We start from the raw sequence: 19,693 nt of genomic DNA on the forward strand, positions 1-19,693 counted from the left end.
ATACATATAACTAAGCCTTGGCCAAAGGCACCATGCCCAACAGAATCTGAGCGCTGCAGAAAACAGCAAGAGATCTACAATGCTGTAGATATTGCTTTGTATTAATGAGATCTGATTTGGGATCAATCAGAAAAGTATTAAACTTCCAAGTACAAAACTGCAGTCCCTGGGAAAAAGAAGCTATAGCTTAGGGTTTAAAATGACTAGGCTGACAGCCTTCACTAAGAATGCTAAGAAGCCAGGAACTGATCTAACAAGGGTAAAGCCATAAATACTCCCTAAAGCACATTGTATGTTTTAAATAACACAAACTACAGGGTTGCCTCTATTGTCCTGGAAAGATCAGTTGAAAAAGTATTTGTACACTCATTCTCTGCAATTTTGAAGACATGATAGGATAGCGCACAGCTGTAAATTGCTGGTAATGAAAAGAACACCTAAGGGAAGAGTGGATGGCCGGGTTACTTTTAAATAATACTAGTTCCTGGAGTGCTTAATGAGGAAAACAATAATCCCAATCACGTTCTGCAGGATGCAGTAAGAACTCTGTGCAGTAAGCAAGTAAACACAGGTACAGATATGCAGAATGAGGTATCTGAGGCAACTCATTAACGCAGCAGCTTCCTAACATCTCCCACTGCCTACCTATGCATATAGAACAAGAAAAAGATACAGATGTATTTATCAGATTTCTAAAGGCACAGAAAAATAAATTGTCAATTTATTGAAAGTGTAAAGGGGAAAGAGGCAAGCTAGTTGCTCTTAGCTGCTCTAACAACCAAAACTAAAGAAAAATGCATCAAGAATTACAGCTCTGATACAACGTGTTTAGTGCAGAGAAACCGCCAGGCTCCTTTTACCTTAGAATCACAGAATCACCAAGGTTGGAAAAGACCTAAAAGATCATCCAGTCCAACCGTTCACCTATTCCCAATAGCTCCCACTAAACCATGTCCCTCAACACAACATCCAGCCTTTCCTTGAACACCCCCAGGGTCGGTGACTCCACCACCTCCCTGGGCAGTCCATTCCAGTGCCTGACCACCCTTTCTGAAAAGTAATACTTCCTCATGTCCAGCCTGAATCTCCCCTGCCGTAGCTTGAAGCCATTCCCTCTGGTCCTATCACTGATGACATGAGAGAAGAGGCCGACCCCCAGCTCACTACAACCTCCCTTCAGGAAGTTATAGAGAGCAATGAGGTCTCCCCTGAGCCTCCTCTTCTCCAGGCTGAACATTCCCAGCTCCTTCAGCCTCTCCTCATGAGCCCTGTGTTCCAGACCCCTCACCAGCTTTGTTGCCTTCCTTTGAACACGTTCCAGGGCCTCAATATCTTTCTTGCAGTGAGGGGCCCAAAACTGGACACAGTACTCGAGGTGCGGCCTCACCAGTGCTGAATACAGGGGAACAATCACCTCTCTGCTCCTGCTTGCAACACTGTTTCTGATGCAAGCCAGGATGCCATTGGCCTTCTTGGCCACCTGGGCACACTGTCGGCCATATTCAGCCGAGCATCAATCAATACCCCCAGGTCCATTTCCTCTACGCAGTCCTCCAGCCACACCGCCCCAAGCCTGTAGCCTCACCTGGGGTTGTTGTGGCTGAAGTGCAGGACCCGGCATTTGGCCTTGTTGAAACTCATCCCGCTGGCTTCAGCCCAGCTCTCCAGCCTGTCCAGATCCCTCTGTAGGGCCTCGCTACCCTTGTTACCTTGTTACAGGTGCTGTAACAGTTTCTATAGATCAGAGTTTCTGAGGGAATACACGCAATCTGAAGATAAAACACTAACCCTAAGACACAGTATTTCCTCACTGTTTCCCAACTGGAACTGTAGAAGGCAAGTGTTGTTTTTTGTTGTTGTTGTTTTTGTTCTGTTTTGTTTGGTTTGGTTTTTTCCCATTTAGGTTTGAGTTAATTCTCTGTAATTAACCTCAGCAAAAATAGAAAAGCCTGCCAAAACTGGACCATTTTTCCAGTGGAAGAATGAGTTCATCAGATCCTGGTGCCTGAGCACGTACATATTCCAAGATTTGTAAGATATCATTGGCTGGCAAAAGTACTGAGCACCACCTGGTTTAGGTTTATGTACACAACAGTGGAAACAAACTCCTTATTTCTAACAGCAGTCTATGCAGATGAGGGTATTCAATACAGCCTGAGCAACATATTTGAGCCCTGATCCTGAACCATGTTAATTCAGTCTCATGAAAGTGCTCCCATTAATTTCTCCTAGCATGAAAAGCTGCGTGTGTATAAACATAAGGCTTCATAAGGCTGGGATTTTGACTTATAATGAAGAACTACTGGAGACAGAAAACTGTTTTGAACTGTGTGCACATACAGTCTTCTCACAAAGGAAGACTCTTTTCTGATGGTCCTCCAGGTATTAATGCAATCATAGAAAAGAAAAACAACACATAGTAATAAGACTGTGAGTGTTGACTATTCTCCCTCCCCTGCCTTCTTTTTTGAATTATTCTAAATGAGACATAAGTATTCACTTCTGTCTAAAACATTATAATGGCAATAGCATTCAGAGACAATTTCAAAAGAAATGAAACATGCAATCTTTTCTGATTTTTGATACACGAACCAGCGTGCTGGAAACCATTCAAAGATTCTCATGCAAACAAGGATGCTCATCAGTGAGCAGATGAATTAAACTCCTGAGCTGACCCATTTTTTTTGCCCTCCACTCGGGAATTCTTATACTTGGAGAACTGGAAGGGGTTCACAAAAACACCCTGCCTGCAAGAAAACCAGATAGAAAGTGGAATTAAATGTAAAACAGAAAACTGTCGAACTACAGTATGGTCAATAAAATAAGTGTCCCTTATTAGATTTTTTGGGTCTTTAAGATGATTAAGAAATTGCGTTCCACAACTTCAGCCAACAGGCACCAGATATGCCTTTCACCTTGGAAATCAAGCATCAAAGAATAGTCTCAGCATTTCCACCCAGCATATCCCTTTTTGCCATACACTAGCTCAGGCTACCCACTCCGGCCTCCAGGGATCCACTGCTCCTCTGGGCAGCCTGTTCCAGTGTCTCATCACCCTCTAAGTAAAGAATTTCCTCATCTAAGTCTCTCCTCTTTTAATTTAAAACCATCCCTTCCCAGTCCTATAACTGTTGTGCTAAAGAGTAACTTTTTTTTTTTTTTTTAAATAAGCCCCCCATAAGTTGTGGAAGGCTGCAATGAGTTCTTGCCTGAGGTTTCTCTTCTCTTCTCTGAACAAACCCAGCTCCTTTAGCCTGTCTCCATAGGAAAGGTGCTCCCTTTGTTCATCTTTGTGACCTCCTCTGGACCCACTCCAACAGCTCCACGTTTTTCTTGTACTGGGAGCCCCAGGCCTGGCTTCAGGAGAGAAGAGCAGAGAGGGACAATCTCCTCCTTCTCCCTGCTGGTCACCCCTCTTCTGATGCAGCTTATGATATAACTGGCCTTCCAGACTGCAAGCACACTGCTGGCTCACATCAAGTTTTTCATCCACTAGAGGCCATAAGTCTTTCTCCACCACGCTGTACTCAATGAGTTCCTCTCCCAGACTGCACTCAAGCCTGGGATTGCCCCAACCCCAGTGCAACACACTGGGCTTGCTACTGTTGAGCCTCACTTGGTTCACGTGGGCTCACTTCTCAAATTTGTACAGGTCCATCTGGACAGCATCTCTTCCTTCTATCATATCAACTGCAACAACTCAGCTTTGTGTCCTCAGCAAACTTGCTCAAAGTCCACTCAAACCTGCCATCTAGAGGGCTGACAAAGATGTTAAAGAGCACTAGCCCCAAGGTGGAACCCTGGAGGATACCACTTGTCACCAACCTTCGCCTGGACAGAGAGCCACTGAGCACAACCCTCCTGCCAATTCAATATCTACTGAATACTCCAGTCTTCAAATCAACCTCTGTCCAGTTTAGAGATGCAATGTGGGACCAAATCAAATGTCTCAAAGAGGTCCAGGTAGATGATATGAAATTGTACTGAAGAGAACAAAATTAAGAAGAAAAAGCAATCCTGAGTTCTTGTTCAACCCTACAGGATGATAACAGATCTCAACAAGACCATTTAAATTTCCCACTCCTGTCACCAAAACTTTGTGAAAAAAAATACAACCTAAAAAGTATTTGTTCATTCAGAAAATTGCAATAGTTAATGGAAATCTAAACTATATGTATAAAATCTAGAAAACTACTACTGCCTTTTTAAGACACTTTGGAAAACTACCATCATTCACTGGTATGACTCAAATATTGCAGATGGGCAGTTAATTGATACAGCAATCTTTCAAGACAAAATTTTGCACTGCAACACAAATGAAGAATATGCAAGAAAATATGTGCTACCAGCAAAAACTGTGGGACAGACTGTGGCAGGAAGTTAGTCTGAGTGATACTGTGTGATGCTTTCCATAGGTCCCCCCAAGCGATGTATTTCAGACTCCAGAACATCATTTTCACTCTCTGATACATGCACATTGCTTAACTTCAGAGTTCTGATACTGCATGGATTGAGAAAACTCGTTACTGCTGGGCATTAATATTGCTGTTGGAGTCAGAGGGCTGTACAAATGGCTGTGTGTGCTCGTATTTACAAAAGAAACACTCACTTCTATGTAAAATTCTGATCACCAAAAACTGGCTGATAAGAAATTCTTCACTTTTATCTTTGTTTTGTAAACTATGTGTCAAATATTCATCAGTTCCAACACTTACAAACCAAGGAAGAGGGGAAAACAGGAGAAAACGAGCAAGATGTTTTTTTTCTGATCGTTTCCAAGATTTGCACATACACTCACATGCAAAAAGAGTAGGCATTTCCTTAAAATAAGACATTGCAAAATAATTTCATTTAAAATGGTGAGTCCAACTTAGTTGTTTGTTGTTTTTTTTTAAATAAATGAAGAAAGAGCTATCACATAAACCACCAACACACTTCGTCAGTCCTTTAACGCTACACATTTTCAGAGAAATTTCACGTGCCAAAAACATAAAGGAAACAATATCAGCATGATATCCAAGGAATTAAGCATCAATTCTCATTAAAGTTGTGCCATTAATCCCCACACACAGTATACTGAAAACTCACGCTCATATGATATATTTCTAGATACTGGTAGAAATTACAGTTCTCCAGAATCAGATTATAATTACATAGGACTGCAAATTGTACATTTGTCAGTTCCTAGAAACAAAGTGGAGAGCAAAATCTGCAGTTTCAATGAGTGTTTTCATGCTAAATACAGATACTGAAAGCACTGCTGTGCATTTACCAGTTTGACAAAAATTCTTCCCCTTGCCTTTTTCTTCTCTTGTCAGTGAGATGAGGGCATGTTACGAAACCACAGAAAGACAGCTAAGTCTGTTAGTCAGAAATAACATAGGAAGATGTACTGATATTTTTCTTAATACACGGAACAAAGAAATTCTCCTTTTTAAAGCCTAGTTCAGACATGCAGAAGATGGGGTGTCACTGAGTTTGGGTTTCCTTGTTTCTTATTCCCTTTCATGTTGTTGTTTGGATTTATTTATTTTTTTTTAACAAATAATAGTCCTACACTGAATTTCAACCTGTGGATTCAGACAGGAAACAGACCTTAAGCAAATCATCAGTACTCAATTATGCCGTGAGAAGCACTGTTTCTTAAGTGTTTACATCTTGCTTCAAGACAAAAGAATAACCAGAATCAAGTTGTTTTGTAAATGGCACTTTCTACACATTTAGAATAAAGTGCAAAGTGTTTCCCAGCCCAAATATTTTAATTAAGAAGAAATTCATATAGAACCATCTCTACTTCTAATCTTAGAAACAGCGTAGCTGTAGAGAGAGATCAGGTCTACAAGCCTTGCTCTTTGTAGCAAATTTGGTTAAGTGTGACAGACACAGGTCCTGAGGTAATTCAAGATAGGACAGGTATTGGATATTGTGTTTTCCATTTTTCAACAAAGGAAACAAGTGTAATTGCATTTGCTCCAGTGTGTCATTTAAAAAGCCTAGAGATAAACCATCTTTGGTTTTGTGTAACTAAACAGATAGCAGCCAAAGCAGATCAGATTAACTGATTAAGAAAGATGATGTTGACAAACAGAACAGCAAAGTCTCACGGTGTTTTTTTGTGGATACCAAAAGGACAGTAAAATATACACATCCAGGCTGTTTTTAAGCTTGTGTTTAAACTGTTGAAAGCAAGCAGTGGAAGAATAAGACAAAGAGTTTTTGATGAACAAAGACGCTCTGGTACAATGAAATCAGCTGCGAAGCATTGCAGGCAAGGGCTTCTCACCGTCCTTTTCATATATATATTTTCTAATATGTGACCAAAGTTGCCATTTTAATTACTCCACTTCACCCACTATAATGCTTGTTGGCAACAATTATAACAAAAGCAGTCTCCCCTGGGGACCAAAGCACCATGCAGAGCCTTGTAAGCAAACACTGCTCAGCTTGGGCAACATGTTCAGTTCAGTGTGTGCAAAATGCAGACAGAAATATGATTACCAGATTTGTTGCTGGTTTCTTCAACAGGAAGCAAATCACGCCATGCAAGTAGAATTACATTCAAAACATTCAGTTGTTTGAGCAGTATTCAGGTTTTCTCCTGTTTCCTGTGAAAAATAGGTCTCCCTGCACATAGCAGGGGGGTTGAAATTAGATGATCATTGTGGTCCTTTTTAACCCAGGTCATTCTATGATTTTATGATTTGGCATAAAGGCAGAAGGCAGTGAGCAAGTGCATCTCTGCAAGTTTTAGGAAGAACTCTCATTTCACAGTGGTTCTGCAATAGAATTTGATCAGACATTCAAAATTCCAGCTTTTTCACTAACAGTTCTCCACCTGTCCATCAAGATTTATGTCTCTTTCCTTAAGGAAGTAAGGCATGCACTCATCATGTGTATTTTTTTTTTCTCCAGCTGATTAATTTCCACTGAAATTAAAGAGGGGCATAGCTTACAAAAGCACCGTGTCCAACAGGTCTCATGAAAAGAATGGTGGCTAAGCAGAGCCAGAGACTTCCAATAGCCTCAACAGCCTCAACTCAACAGTATTAGTAATGAGAACTAACACAGAGGGACATTATGAATAACAGCTAGAGTAATCCTGCCTTCAGAAGTTGTGTTGATCCTCAGACTACCTGATATACGCAGAAGACTCCTTCCAACCCAAACACACGATAAAAACATCCTGCATTTCATTTGTTCCTGTCTGCACATGCATAATCCTCATAATCCTCACTTGGACAAAAACAAAAGCAATAAAAAAGATAATCCGCTTTAGAAGCAAGAAGGAAGGAGAAGATAAATGAAATATAATTCCTTTCCTGATCTTGCTGCTGATCTCTCATCCTGGAAAATCCACACTGCTCTACGTGCAGGATCCCCTTCCATAATGCAGGTAAGTGCCTCTGCCTTTGCACCATGTTCCAGAACAACACCCAAAACGCCGGCTGTGAAGGCGGACAAGGGACAGGGGGATGGATTACTGCAGCACCTGTCACAACACACCCGGGTTGCTGAGGCACTGCCACACTGAGCTCACAAGCCACAGCCACACCAAAATCCACCGGGTGCAGGCCAGCAAGAGGTGGCAACTGTGGGAAAAATCAGCACGCACGTGTACTCTGAGACAGGGGAAGCTCTATCTGGTGTAGCTGGAGAGGCCTTTTTCACTGTATCAGATGTAATTAAACCACTTCTGGCACTGAGGGAGGATATTTCTAAATGCATTTCAGTAAGGCAGAAAGGTTCATTTTAAATATCAGACCACAAATAGATAAATAAACAAGTGAAAAAAAGGCTCATCAGTACTTTTCAGCTCCTCTCACATACGTATGAAGGTATATCTCCTGATTTCTTGATGGAACACAACTTGCCCACTGCACAAAAACATTGAATCAACCTAGTATGTTATTTCTCTTACTTGCACGTTTTTCATTCATAACCAGAGTTTGTATTTTTTTGAGGATTGAAGGTTGTTAGGTGAGCCATTCAGCTTGCAGGATCACCCATCCAACATCATTCAGCTTTGCTGTGTCAGATGCTGATAGCTGTATCTCCTCCAGTTTTCAGGATCCAGCACAGGATGATGCACAGTTCAGCCCAGGAGTTACGGAAAGAAAGCTGGCTGGCACAAGCAAGCCAGCAATGCATAGGCAGCAACAGCTTCCTCTGTGTGACCCTTCAGAAGTGTCTGCCATCCTGGGGTAGCACTGTACTGTTACCAGCACTCATGCTGTTAGCTTTACCTGCAGCAAAGTGGGAGAATGCTGTGCGTACAAGCCCTACAACAACAGCGCCCGGGGTGGTGATCAGTGACTGCCTGTTTGCATGGCTGAAGCCATGCACGTCTGCAAACCATGCAGCCCCCCAGGGAACATCTGCTCTCCCCTGTGTCCATGTGCTGACAGAAGGACCTCCATTTGAACCTAAAATCTATTTCAGAAATGAGTACGGTGAGAGTTCCTGAACGCGAGAACAGACCTGAAATATCTATCTGCTTTATGATTATTAAAAGGTTATTAGAAGATTATTAAAATATAACTGTAAACGATATGGAAGATTATAAGGAAATACAGCCACTGAATTTCTGACTCAACCCATACCATGTCCAGACATTACTCCAGAGGCACATGTATGGCCCTCCCCAAAAACAGTGCCAGATATTTGACAGTCCAGGCTACAGACCCAATTTCCACGTACAAAAGGGGAAAAAAAACAAAATGGAAACAAGATGAATAAATTTCCTTATTGAGTATCACTGGAATACAGAGGTAGACATATTGTGATGTAAAAAGAAAACAAATGCTTTTCATTTAACCAAATAATCAACTTGGAGAATGACTCATGGTAAATCAATCATTGTTCATTGTAGACCTACTTTAACGGAGTGAAAATAGAAAGAATAAGGAAACAACATCACATCCATTTTGATGGAAAAATAGGTAGGAGTCGTCAAGTACAAAGTGAAAAGTAAAATCTTACACAACTTCTTCCTTCTAATTGCTATTTACTGCATTATGCACTGATGTTTAGCATCGTTAATCCAAGCACTTGACCATAGCAAATGCAATACCTCAGAGCTGGCTGTAAACTAAAATCCTTGCACTGAATTTTCATTCCAATGCACAGAGAATTAGTTTGAGAGCTCCTAGCACTGTTCATTGGGTATATTTACGTTTCATTGTGTAATGCAGTAAAAACTTCCATGTCTCCAATGCATCTTAAGTTTAACTTTTTCAGATGGGAACAAGTTATTCGTGCAAAACAACACATAACGTCTGCAACCTGCTATAAGCTGTTTTTTGAATTTTTGACTAAGCATCTCAGTAGTCATTCTCCTCTCTTCTCTATCCATCACAGTAAGCATTTTCAACAGAAGCTTCAGATTATCAAAGAGGCTAGTGATCAGGAAATGAAAGGAGCACAGAATCAGAGCCATCTCAGCACTCGTGAAAATCCACTCATAAACTCTTCAGCACTTACCATGTATTACTACTCTCCATCCCTTGTAAGCCTACAACAGACCGATGCTAAACCCTGATGCTAGACCAATGCTAAAAACACAACTCTTCTATTTCAAAAAGTTTATAGTTTAGCAGAATTCAGCAGGTTACTGGAGTTTTGCTATTGCTTATATTAGTTCAGTGCAGTAATAGCTTTCAGAGATTATAACTTATCCATTTTATTTCCAGTTTTCTAAGCAATAAAACCTCTCATGGCAACTCCAGAATTCAGTAGGTTTTTGTCCAGAAGTCTTTGAAAGATGAATGCCAGTTCACCAAATCTGTATCTTGTAAACTCCACGACCTCCAGAGTTTGTGGGTAAAATTTCTGAGGCAAAAAAAGGAAGAACAGACTAAACCTACAGCAAGAAGTAACTTGAAAGTCCAGGCCCATATCCAGAGCATTAGAAATACCTTCTTAATGAAGGAAACACCCCAGGCAGGGGCTTGAACTTGCACATCCCACCCTCCAGGCAATGCAAACATCGGTATCGCATGTTTCCAATAGAGTAATATTGGAAATCACTCTGACACTGGATGCACAGAATGGAAGAACTCTTTTTCCCTTCCAGTACTATTTAGCACAACCTCTATTTTGCAAAGCCTCACAAACAGTGCTTTAAATTAAAAACAAACAGCAAAAAGTGAAGCAAAATCAGAATCAAAACCGGAAGGAAAAAGGGAAAGAAGGGAGAAAGAAAGAACCATTCATTCCAATATAATCTTTTCTTATTTTTTTTTTTAATGATCTTCAGATCTATGAAGCATATTTAAACCAAAGTAAGTAAGCCTGTGTTTCCTATCTGTGTCAATAGTGCCAGAGTGCTTCTCTATATCATTTAGTAGCCCAGATTTAAAAAGCACCTTCCAGGATGTCTCAAACAAGAAGCAGTGCCATGGTATTAGACTTTTTTTGCACTGATTTGATGGCTCAGTTTCTCTAAGCACAAACATAGCATTCTGTAATTAATATAACTATAGCTGATATATCCAAGAATTAACTTCATAATTTAGAAAGCCAGAGCTAGAGTAGGTAGGGAATGATAAGTCAAAAATTAACATTTTAACATGAAAACAGCCAATCAATTTTAAATTAACAGTTACATCTACACTGTAAACTCTGTTGTAGTAGACACTGAACTAGCTGTAAACAACCTAACACACATGCTGGAAACAGTTTACAGTAATCCATAGCTCATCACAGATGGAACTGCCTCGTTCCTCAAAGGAATAAATCCCTTCTGCATGTTTGACGTCGTATGGCTTTCAATATCCGTGGCAGCTCACATGCAGCTTGCTCAAGTGCCTCTCTACTGCACTGCAGTATGCAGCATGGACATACCAAAGAGATCAAACACGGAAGGAAAGAATTCAACCGGTTCTCCACTGACCAAAGCTACTGAGTTCTCCATGTCTAAATCTTTGCACAGATTAAATGATGTGCAGATGCATCCCAGCTCTACTTGAAGGACAAGCAATAAAACAAAACCAGTGTCATTCAAGGGCAAGCTCAACGACTCTCTCCTGTACTCCACTTTTTAAATCTGCAGCCACAGCCAGTAAAGAGATTTAAAATTCAGGATCTTTGAATAATCAGTTGTCAGCTTCTGACTCACTGGTGTGCACAGACATCTTTAATGTTACCTAACACTGCTCTACAGATGCAGTGCCCCAAAAGATGTATTATCTCCCCACATCCCTAACCTAAAATTGAGACAGGCATGTGAGATTTCACACTATCCCTAGGTCTGGAAAAGCTTATTTAAAGGAAAATCATTCTCCTGGCTTGAGTCTTGGCATTTATATCAGCCAGAATCGGTGGGATGCTTTCCAAGGTACACTGAGCGTCTTAGTTTCTGACTTGCTACTCAAACCAACCTAAGAAGTTAATTCAAATCATCATCCAGACAAGTTATCTGTTACATTCTACAGTACATCCAACACTTTCCCCAAATTTGTGGAAGAGAGAATTGCAACACCTTGCAGTGTACTTTTTATTACTGTAGTCAATTGAAAATGCTGCTGTACTACTAGTATGAATTAGCAACGAATTACTCCAGAAATAAGTGAGATCAATTTTCCTTGCACTTCTTGACATAACACAGATACCAAGAGTGGAAACACTTAGCCTTCAGCTTCATTCATTCTGCTTTCAAATCAATAGCATATCTGAAAGACAAACCTGTTTTATTGCTTTCCCTAAACATGGATCAAATACTGTATTTCACTTGCAGACACAATTTCCAACTTAGACATCATTTGAAGTTAATCAAGGTATTTCCTCACCTCATAATTCCTCACCTGCAGGTAGTTAGAACTGTGATTACACTTAAAATCACCACTAAAATCTTCATCCTGTGATTTCATTAGCTATTTCAAATGAGTTATATTAATTATGAATTAAAATATTCGGAGTTGCATCTCAAAAGGAACCATGAGATATCCACTAAAATCTGCAGTTCAAGGCTAAATTTTGGTAAACTCAGAACTCAAGACAAAACTCAACTTCATGAAAGAATGACTTGGTCACTTGAGTTGTCAGAGTCAGCATCCAAGATCTGCATAGTTCTTGTGCTGGTAGAAGCAGTGACCTTTTCATGCTCTATATAGCCTTCTCTGGGAGAGCTTTATCTACTTTAGTCACTATTCTCTTCCTTCTTATTTTCTCAAGATCAGAACAGACAAAAGCAGCTGATGATCATACATCTGTATGAAAAATGAGAGCAGTAATTACGCCAATGGTGACCCCAATCTTTTTGCACATACATCATGTCCTTCCCTTGCACCTGCCTTCTACACTGACAATTCTTCAGACTGAAGACTCACTTGCTGTACATCTGCATAATATTACCGAGATCCATAAGATAACAGAGCCTGGAGAGATGCCATATTCTCAGCTGAGAGCCCTCTGGACTTGCTGGCATTATCCTGTTACTGTGTCATAGAAGAGGCTGCAGAAGGTGAGAGAACAATTCTTCAGCTCCCCACGGCCACCTGTTTGTCTGAGACAGACCATCATATAGCACACAGCAACAAATTGAAGGGAAGATATTTAGAGAGATCTTCTGCAGATACCATATAGCAGGCAAGACAGAATTCTATTGTCATGAATAAGCTGAAACAAGAAAAAAAGAAACAAAAAAGAAGTGAGCACAACAAGGTGTAGGGAAAAAATGGCAAAAAGAGGTCTGTTCGTAAAGAGAAACAACAGAAAGAAGAAAATGATTGGAAAATAAGCCATCAGTATGAGGGGAAGAGCAATGAGGAGGAAGTGTGAAAAGAATCCAGCTCTCTGGAACAGCAATTTTTAGTTACTAATAGAAAGTGCCATCTTCCAGAAAAGCTGCTGCTTACATGTTTAAATGCAAGCAGCTTTAAGGGAAGTCCAAAAAGCCTCAGGCATAAGAGTCTAAATCGTCTGACTCGGTGAGCTGCAAGAGGAGATATAACATTTCATAGCCATTTTCCGTCTGCAATCCAAATCTGGCACAGATGGCTTGCAAATGATTGTCACTGCCAGAAATCTGCAAATGATTGTCACTACCAGAGGCCCATTGGCCTGTTATGAAATGAGTTTTACTCTCAATCTGGGTATCGATTCTGTAAACGTAGCCAGAGGTCAAAATATTATAGGACAGCTGGGGAGCCACTGTCTATCACACAGTGCAGAGCACACCCTAGGAGAGATGGAAAAGCCCCCTCAGTCTCACCATCCAACTGAAATCCCCCTTTAGCACACTGATAGGATGAGTGTTTCGCTCCCAGCTCAGTCCCTGATCTCCCTTGAGCCTTGTCCCATTTCCACTTCAGCCAATTCCCTACAACTTCCACTGGTCTTTTTATTTCCCTCACTGGCAAAACCGAAGTGATACTTTATTATCCTCTCCTCTCTTTTCCACCCAGTTGATTTCAGCCATCAGAATCAGGGTAGCAATCGCTGCTGACGACATGCTTGTACAGCTCCTTACCTTGACACTGGGCCTGACAGGGCTTTGATCTCAACTGGAGGCTCTGTGCAGTATTATGGTTATATCCTATATCAGAGCACAGACCCCCAGCTCTGTCTTAAATGTCTTAACAGCACACAACTAGGCTACTTTTATACAGCTCAAAAACGTGAGGCCAGACAGCCTAATTCAGAGCAGAGCAGACACATGCTCTCTGTACCCTTTTCTTTAGAAAAAACAGCTCTCATAAATTATCGATGCCATTCCCCATGGGAGGCAGCTGAGAGCTCGCCTGCATTGCGATGCACTCGCAATCACAAACTGCACCTCGCAGAGAGGGTGAGCACCTCACCTGTGCTGCTGTCCTCACAGTACTGATGCTTTCAGATAGATATTATAGCAAATAAACACATAGCAACAAGCGTGGGGCACCCTTCATCTTCAAGCACATCCCTGTTTCAGAACTTGTTTATACATCACGCTTTCAGAAGCCTTCTTAGCTGCTTTAATTGCCATGATTCATGAATTTACAGCACAGCTCTGCTCCAACACAATTCTCATCCAACTGTAATCCTTCACCTTGCAAATAAATAAGTAGTGACTGTTTATAGCTTCAATTTCTAAGCACAAGCTTAAAACTTCAAAGTGAATTCCTAAAAGCTACAAAGAAAATGAGCATAATAAAAAAAGGTCACGAGTGAAATCATGTACATAACTATTATCATCCTGTAAACTCAAATCTCCTCAACCTATGACTACTAGTGTTTCAAAAGCAGAATACAGAAAAGAAGGAGAAGGTATACAGAGCAAAGTATCCAAACCACAACCTACGTTCCATAAATAAAATGAACCTTTCATCCGCCTCAACTTGAAAAAGCCAGCATTGACACAGGATGAATCGGTTAACATTTTTTATTAATTCACCTACAATGTTCTCAGCATCTTCAGGATGGAAATGCAATCTGCTCTCTGAGTTCTGAACATGCAGGTGGATTGCACGAATGAAGCATTCCAAGAGGCGTACACCCGGCTGCTCCCTCACGTTGCGCATTTCACTTCCACAAAATGGTATTCTGACCTAATTCACTAATAAAACTTTCTCAAACATGATGCCAGCCACATACACATTCAGATTCCCATTTCCCAGATGAATGCATTTCGGGGAGCCTGGAAGATATTTTAAATGAGCACATTCCACAAGATTTGCAAAGACCTACTTTGAACTCTGGAGTTAGCTCCCTGTAAACCAAAAAATGAGTCAACTCCTTTGGGAGAGTGCAAATCACAGCAGAGGTTTAAAGCAGGCCGTTTCAGAGCAGGAGGGAGGCTTCTTTGCCCTGCGACTTGGGAGGCTTTTAGCAGTTACTAACCATAAGTGTACAGTCAACACGTGAAGAACAACGGTGAAGAACATTACACTAGAAAACATGTGAGCGTCGTCACATCAGTGTTTCTCTGAATATCTACTGCAACTACTCTGCTGGCTTCTTTAACTGCACAGTATGCAGTGATGCTTTAGGAAATAAAGATGCTTTATTTCCTTCCTCAAAGCCTTCGCTACAAAACCCCTGAGTGAACTTTCGGCCCCAGCCTCTGCAGCCTTGAATATGGTGGGAGAACAGGGGCACAGTTACGGGAAGAGTCGTGAGCAGCTGTTCTTGTGGTATTTTTCCCGTCATTACATCGGCTTCAAATTGCATCAGAAATCACCAGCTAGTCATTTTTGGAAGCTTATTGCCAATGCCTTACATCTTTTTAAAACACAGGCTCTGAAAAAGCCATGGGAGCAAACGGCAACATTCTTGGGTTCGCTGTAGTTTTCTTTCTTTCCCATTCCTCTGTCATGAGGATCATGAGCACAGGTTAAACCAACCGAGCTCCACTTTGGCACCCATTGCTCTTTTTTTCCTCCCCATCTCAGGGAGTGATTTACATGTGTCACATTGCATCAGCAGTCACACACCTTCACTAGAAAAACTGCCGCTCAGTGTGGGGCCGATGGACCCACAGAACAGCTGCCTTTAGCATGAAGTGCACAGTGTAATTCTTTTTGAACTTAGGATTCTCTAGAACAACTAACTAAATCGCTGTCTGTTCCCACAGCCCACGGGGCAACGTGAAAATTCCGTGTTACAAAGAAATGAATGAAGCAAGTACGCCGTGCTGCGTTACGCGGGACACCTTTTTAAGGCGCGCACGATTCCTTTTGCGATAGTTTGAGAAGACTCCAACTCTAACAACGAAGCCGCAACGCGGTCAGCCCGAACAGCGCTCGGGGTTTTACCGCACAGATTCCCGCCCCGAGTTCGGCAGCCCCGGCCCAGGACAGAGCTATATCCCCTACTCCAGCAACAACCGGAGCGCTGGGGCGATGCGGGCGGCGATAGCGCTCCTCCCGCCCGGCCCGGCTCCCGCTGACGCACGGGGCTCCCGGGCAGCGGCCGCGGCGGCTCCGGTAGCTTATGGCAACGACGGAGCCAATGGCGGCCGCCCGCCGGGCGCTGCCATGGCGATCCCGCCGCTCGCCACGGCCGCTCCGAGGGACGGAGGGGGACCCTACGGCCACGGAGCGAGCGGGGCCGGCGGAGGTGCGCCGCCCGCCCGCTTCGGGCGGCTCTCCCCCGGGAGCGGCCCCGAACTTGACGACGCGGGACCGGACCCGAGTTCGCAGGCGGGACCGAGCCCGCCCTCCCTCTCGCGGCCGTCCCGGAGCGGCCGTCCCGCGGGACCCTCCCGGCCGCGGCGGCCGCCCCTACCTGTAGGGGATCCAGTCCGCCTGGTGCCTCGAAGTCATCTCTCGCCGGCGACGCTGCCCGGAGCCGAGGAGGGGTTGGCGGCTGCCGCTGCCCGAGTCGGAGCCCGCCGCGGCGCGGGCAGCATCCTCCGTCCGAGGCGGGGGCGGACGGGCGCCGCTTATCCCGGCGGCGGCCGCGGAAACATCCCCCCGGGGAGGGCTCCCCGCGGCGGGCCGGGCTGCATGGGGAGGGGGCGGCCGGGGGCGGCCAGGGGCAGCGGGAGGCGGCTCCCGGCCCTTCCTCCCCGCCCGGAGCGCCGGCTGAGACGGGCGCCGGAGCGGGGGGGGGGGGGGGGGGAGGGAAGGCGGGGGAAGGGGCGGAGGAAGGGCCGGCGGCGGGCAGGGAAAGGCACGGCGGCCGCGCCGCGTCCCCGCCGCCGCTATCCGCCCGCCCCCCGACTGCCGCCGCGCTGAGGCATCGCCCGGCCGAGGCGGGCCGCCTTCCGCGCCGGGCCCGCCCCTGCCCCGTCAGCCGCGCCGCCACTGACTCACGGCCGGCGCCCGCCACGACACTGGGCATGTGCGGGGCGGCGGCGTGAGGCACGCGGCCGTGAATGGGGTGCGCGGAGCCCGGCCTGAGCTCGGCATCTGTCGTCCGAGCCCTGCCGGCAGAGCCTGCCAGCCCGGCGCGTCGGCCCAAGATGGCTGAGGAGGGAACCGAGTGCGAGAGCCGGGCGCCTCGCGGCTGCTCTCCTCCCCTCGCTCCGCTGCTGGCTGTGCCCTTACAGAAACTGCGCCCGAGTTTGGTGCGGCTCCCGGGGTACCTCGGAAGGGCAAAGAGAGGAGAACCTCAGTGAGACCACAGCCAGAAAACCAAGAGGCATCCGTAGGATGCTTAGCAGGCACCAGAAGCGGTGCTTTGTCATTTAGTCTCCTGAGCTTTTGGAAAGTTATTTTGTCTGAAAGTCAGAGACAGGAATTAAACTTTTCCCAGAGGTCTAAATGAGATCTGCCGTTAAGAAAGAATTTTCACATCGATGTGGATAAGATGATTCACTACTTCTTGACCAGTGCTGAACACCGGCTTTGGCAGATCTCAGCTCCCATCGGGTACAGCCTGCTAATGTAAAACAACGGTCTTCAGTGCTACCAACCAAAGTGCCCGTCTCTCAGTGCCACGCTGTGTGCTTTTTAAGCGTGCCCACTGAGTGGGGCTCCTGTAGAAAAGAAAGAAAAGAGGAAAGGAGAAACTCTCCCAGAAAGGAACAGTTTCATGTTTTCAGTCTCAAAAGCTTTCAAGGCTGATGATTAGATTATCCACATTCAAAAAGCCCTATGTGCAAAATCTGATATTTGAGCTAGTGCATCTATCACATATCAAAAGGCTCCCTCTGAACCTTTGAGCTGTATGAATCATGGAGATGCTTACTGTAATTGAAATAGCCTGAATCCACACTTGTATTAACAAATACAAAATGCACAGGGTTTCTAGATGTTCAAAAATGGAGGCCCATCAGGGTGTCCTAGAGGATGGGGGGTGAGCAGGAGATAGCTTCCCTCCAGTGAGAGCTGATACAGAGAAGAGAGATCAGGAAAACTATGCTTACAGAACCAGAAGGAAAGATAATTTGCTTTCTTGTCTCCTTTTGTAGTGTCATCTTATGTTCTCAGTCTTCCTCTTAATCCTCCCGCACAATGATTCTCCTTCACCTTACCATCTCAGGCCACTTGCTTTTTTGCTGCCTATCTAGCAGCTCTGGCTCATTCTTACCAGCAGTACTCTGCCCCCATGGATGCAGTGGGTGAGCTGAGCAGAAAGCCCTCTGCATCTGGCAGAAGAACTGCACATTTCTACCTCCGAGGAGGTCCCAACTCACCAGGCTCCATTGGATGTCCCTCTGCTTCAGATACACAGTACACAGAGCTAACTGGGTGACAGTGCAAGAGTTAAATGATGGGAGAATGACTGAGGCATTCATTTTGCTGTCCCACAAGCCTCAATTGCCCTTGGGAGGCAGACCTGATCACTCACATTTCTGATAACTCAGCAGCTCAGCAAAGAGCTGGCCTTTGCAGGGGACTGTTTCCCTCATGCTAGAACAAAAAATTAGGAAAAAATATCAGCATGCAAAAAATAACCCTTTTAAGGAGTAATGATTTCCAGATGCTATCTGTAAAGAAAACTATACTTCTCAAAAGCCATACCAACATGATGGGCAATGTAATCTCTTGGAAAAACAGTGCTTCAAATGTTGAATTCTGAATATATGAAACATGGAAAGCAGCAATATAGACGCAAACTTTGGCCATCCACTGCAAAATGCATCTCACCATCTTCGTGTATCTTGTGGTACCTCGCCAATTATTCTTATTTTGTCCCCTATGTAAATTAAGTGTCCTACTAATACCTTTTTTTGATTTAGTTGATGAATACTATGCCACATCTAACAGTTGGAAACACCTGCATTTGCAACTGAAAGCCTTCTGGCAATCTGGGTAGAGAGCAGGACATCAAAGCGAAAGGACTGCTTTGAAATGGAGTAGGCAGAGCCTAAGCAAGGTCTAAAATAAGAAACCAATGCAAGCTCCTTCCTAACAGTACACATTAATAACATAAAAAGTTCTGATTTCGCTGTGATGGAGTAATTTAGGTATTATCATTTAAGCTGTGAAAAAAAAAAAAGGAATGGTGAATGTACACACTAATCTGAAATAAAGCACAGAGTATCTTTTGTAGGGAGATCCTTATTTATCTATATATTCTCTTCTTTCAGCATGTGCAGTTGCTTCTGCAGCAGTGAGCACAGCACTGTTCAGAACTTGTGTGCTGCAGATATTAGTATTGAATTATGTTCCAGTTTCATTTGTCCTTTTAGCTGGCCTCGAGGAAGGCTGATTTCAGCAAAAGGAAAAGTGCAGCAATGAGCAGTGTGAGTTTTATTTGTGAGCCCATCCTGGTTCCATGCTGTGGTGTAACATGTACCCAGACTCACACACCCTAATTCATTTGTAAGACATCCATGAGACCCATTTGAACTTTGCTTTTTGGGTCTTATTAAAAAGACATCTGACAGGCTGTTTTCTCTAGATCAGGTCCATAGCATAACACAGAAAACACTTCTATTCAGAATTTTAAAGCATATGATATCACAAACAGGACAGATTTTGCATAATTATGTAAACCTTCTTGGTTTTCCCTTATTGGCTTGGATGTTTCTGATTTAAGTCCCAAGTGACAAGGAATAACTTTGTGCTTATGCTGGCATAACTACAGAAGTGGTGGCTGTGTGTAGATTTTTCCATTCCAATATATCTAAAATCAAGCCACAGTATTGGAAGTAAAACCATGCCAAATAGAACTTAGCTGCATTCATTACAAACTTAGAGCTCCTAACAAAGTTCATGAACTTTTCTGCACAAAGCTCGGATCAGTTGTGGGTGTACCCAGGGTATTTTGTTCGTTTGCTTATTTTAAAATGAAACTGCACCTAACCAGGATGCAAAATACGAGG

The 19,693-nt window shown here is 43.7% G+C and overlaps 1 protein-coding gene across 3 annotated transcripts in view; it reads right to left on the reverse strand.

Annotated features, from left to right (window-relative positions):
• TUB (TUB bipartite transcription factor) overlaps positions 1 to 19,693 on the reverse strand; it is a 122,478-nt gene that overhangs the window by 42,388 nt on the left and 60,397 nt on the right. Inside the window, exon 1 of one of the 3 annotated variants that reach the window (XM_042814995.1) lies at positions 16,204 to 16,270. The exons of the other annotated variants lie outside the window; for them this stretch is intronic. Within the exon in view, the coding sequence (XP_042670929.1) occupies positions 16,204 to 16,241 (38 nt within the window). The 5' untranslated portion in view covers positions 16,242 to 16,270. Of the gene's footprint in view, positions 1 to 16,203; positions 16,271 to 19,693 lie in introns of those variants that run through there. 3 annotated transcript variants of the gene reach the window in all.

Source organism: Centrocercus urophasianus, unplaced genomic scaffold (genome assembly GCF_019232065.1).
Source record: "Centrocercus urophasianus isolate 14NV4802_14NV808 unplaced genomic scaffold, USGS_Curo_1.0 seq_14, whole genome shotgun sequence".
NCBI classification, from domain to species: Eukaryota; Metazoa; Chordata; class Aves; order Galliformes; family Phasianidae; genus Centrocercus; species Centrocercus urophasianus.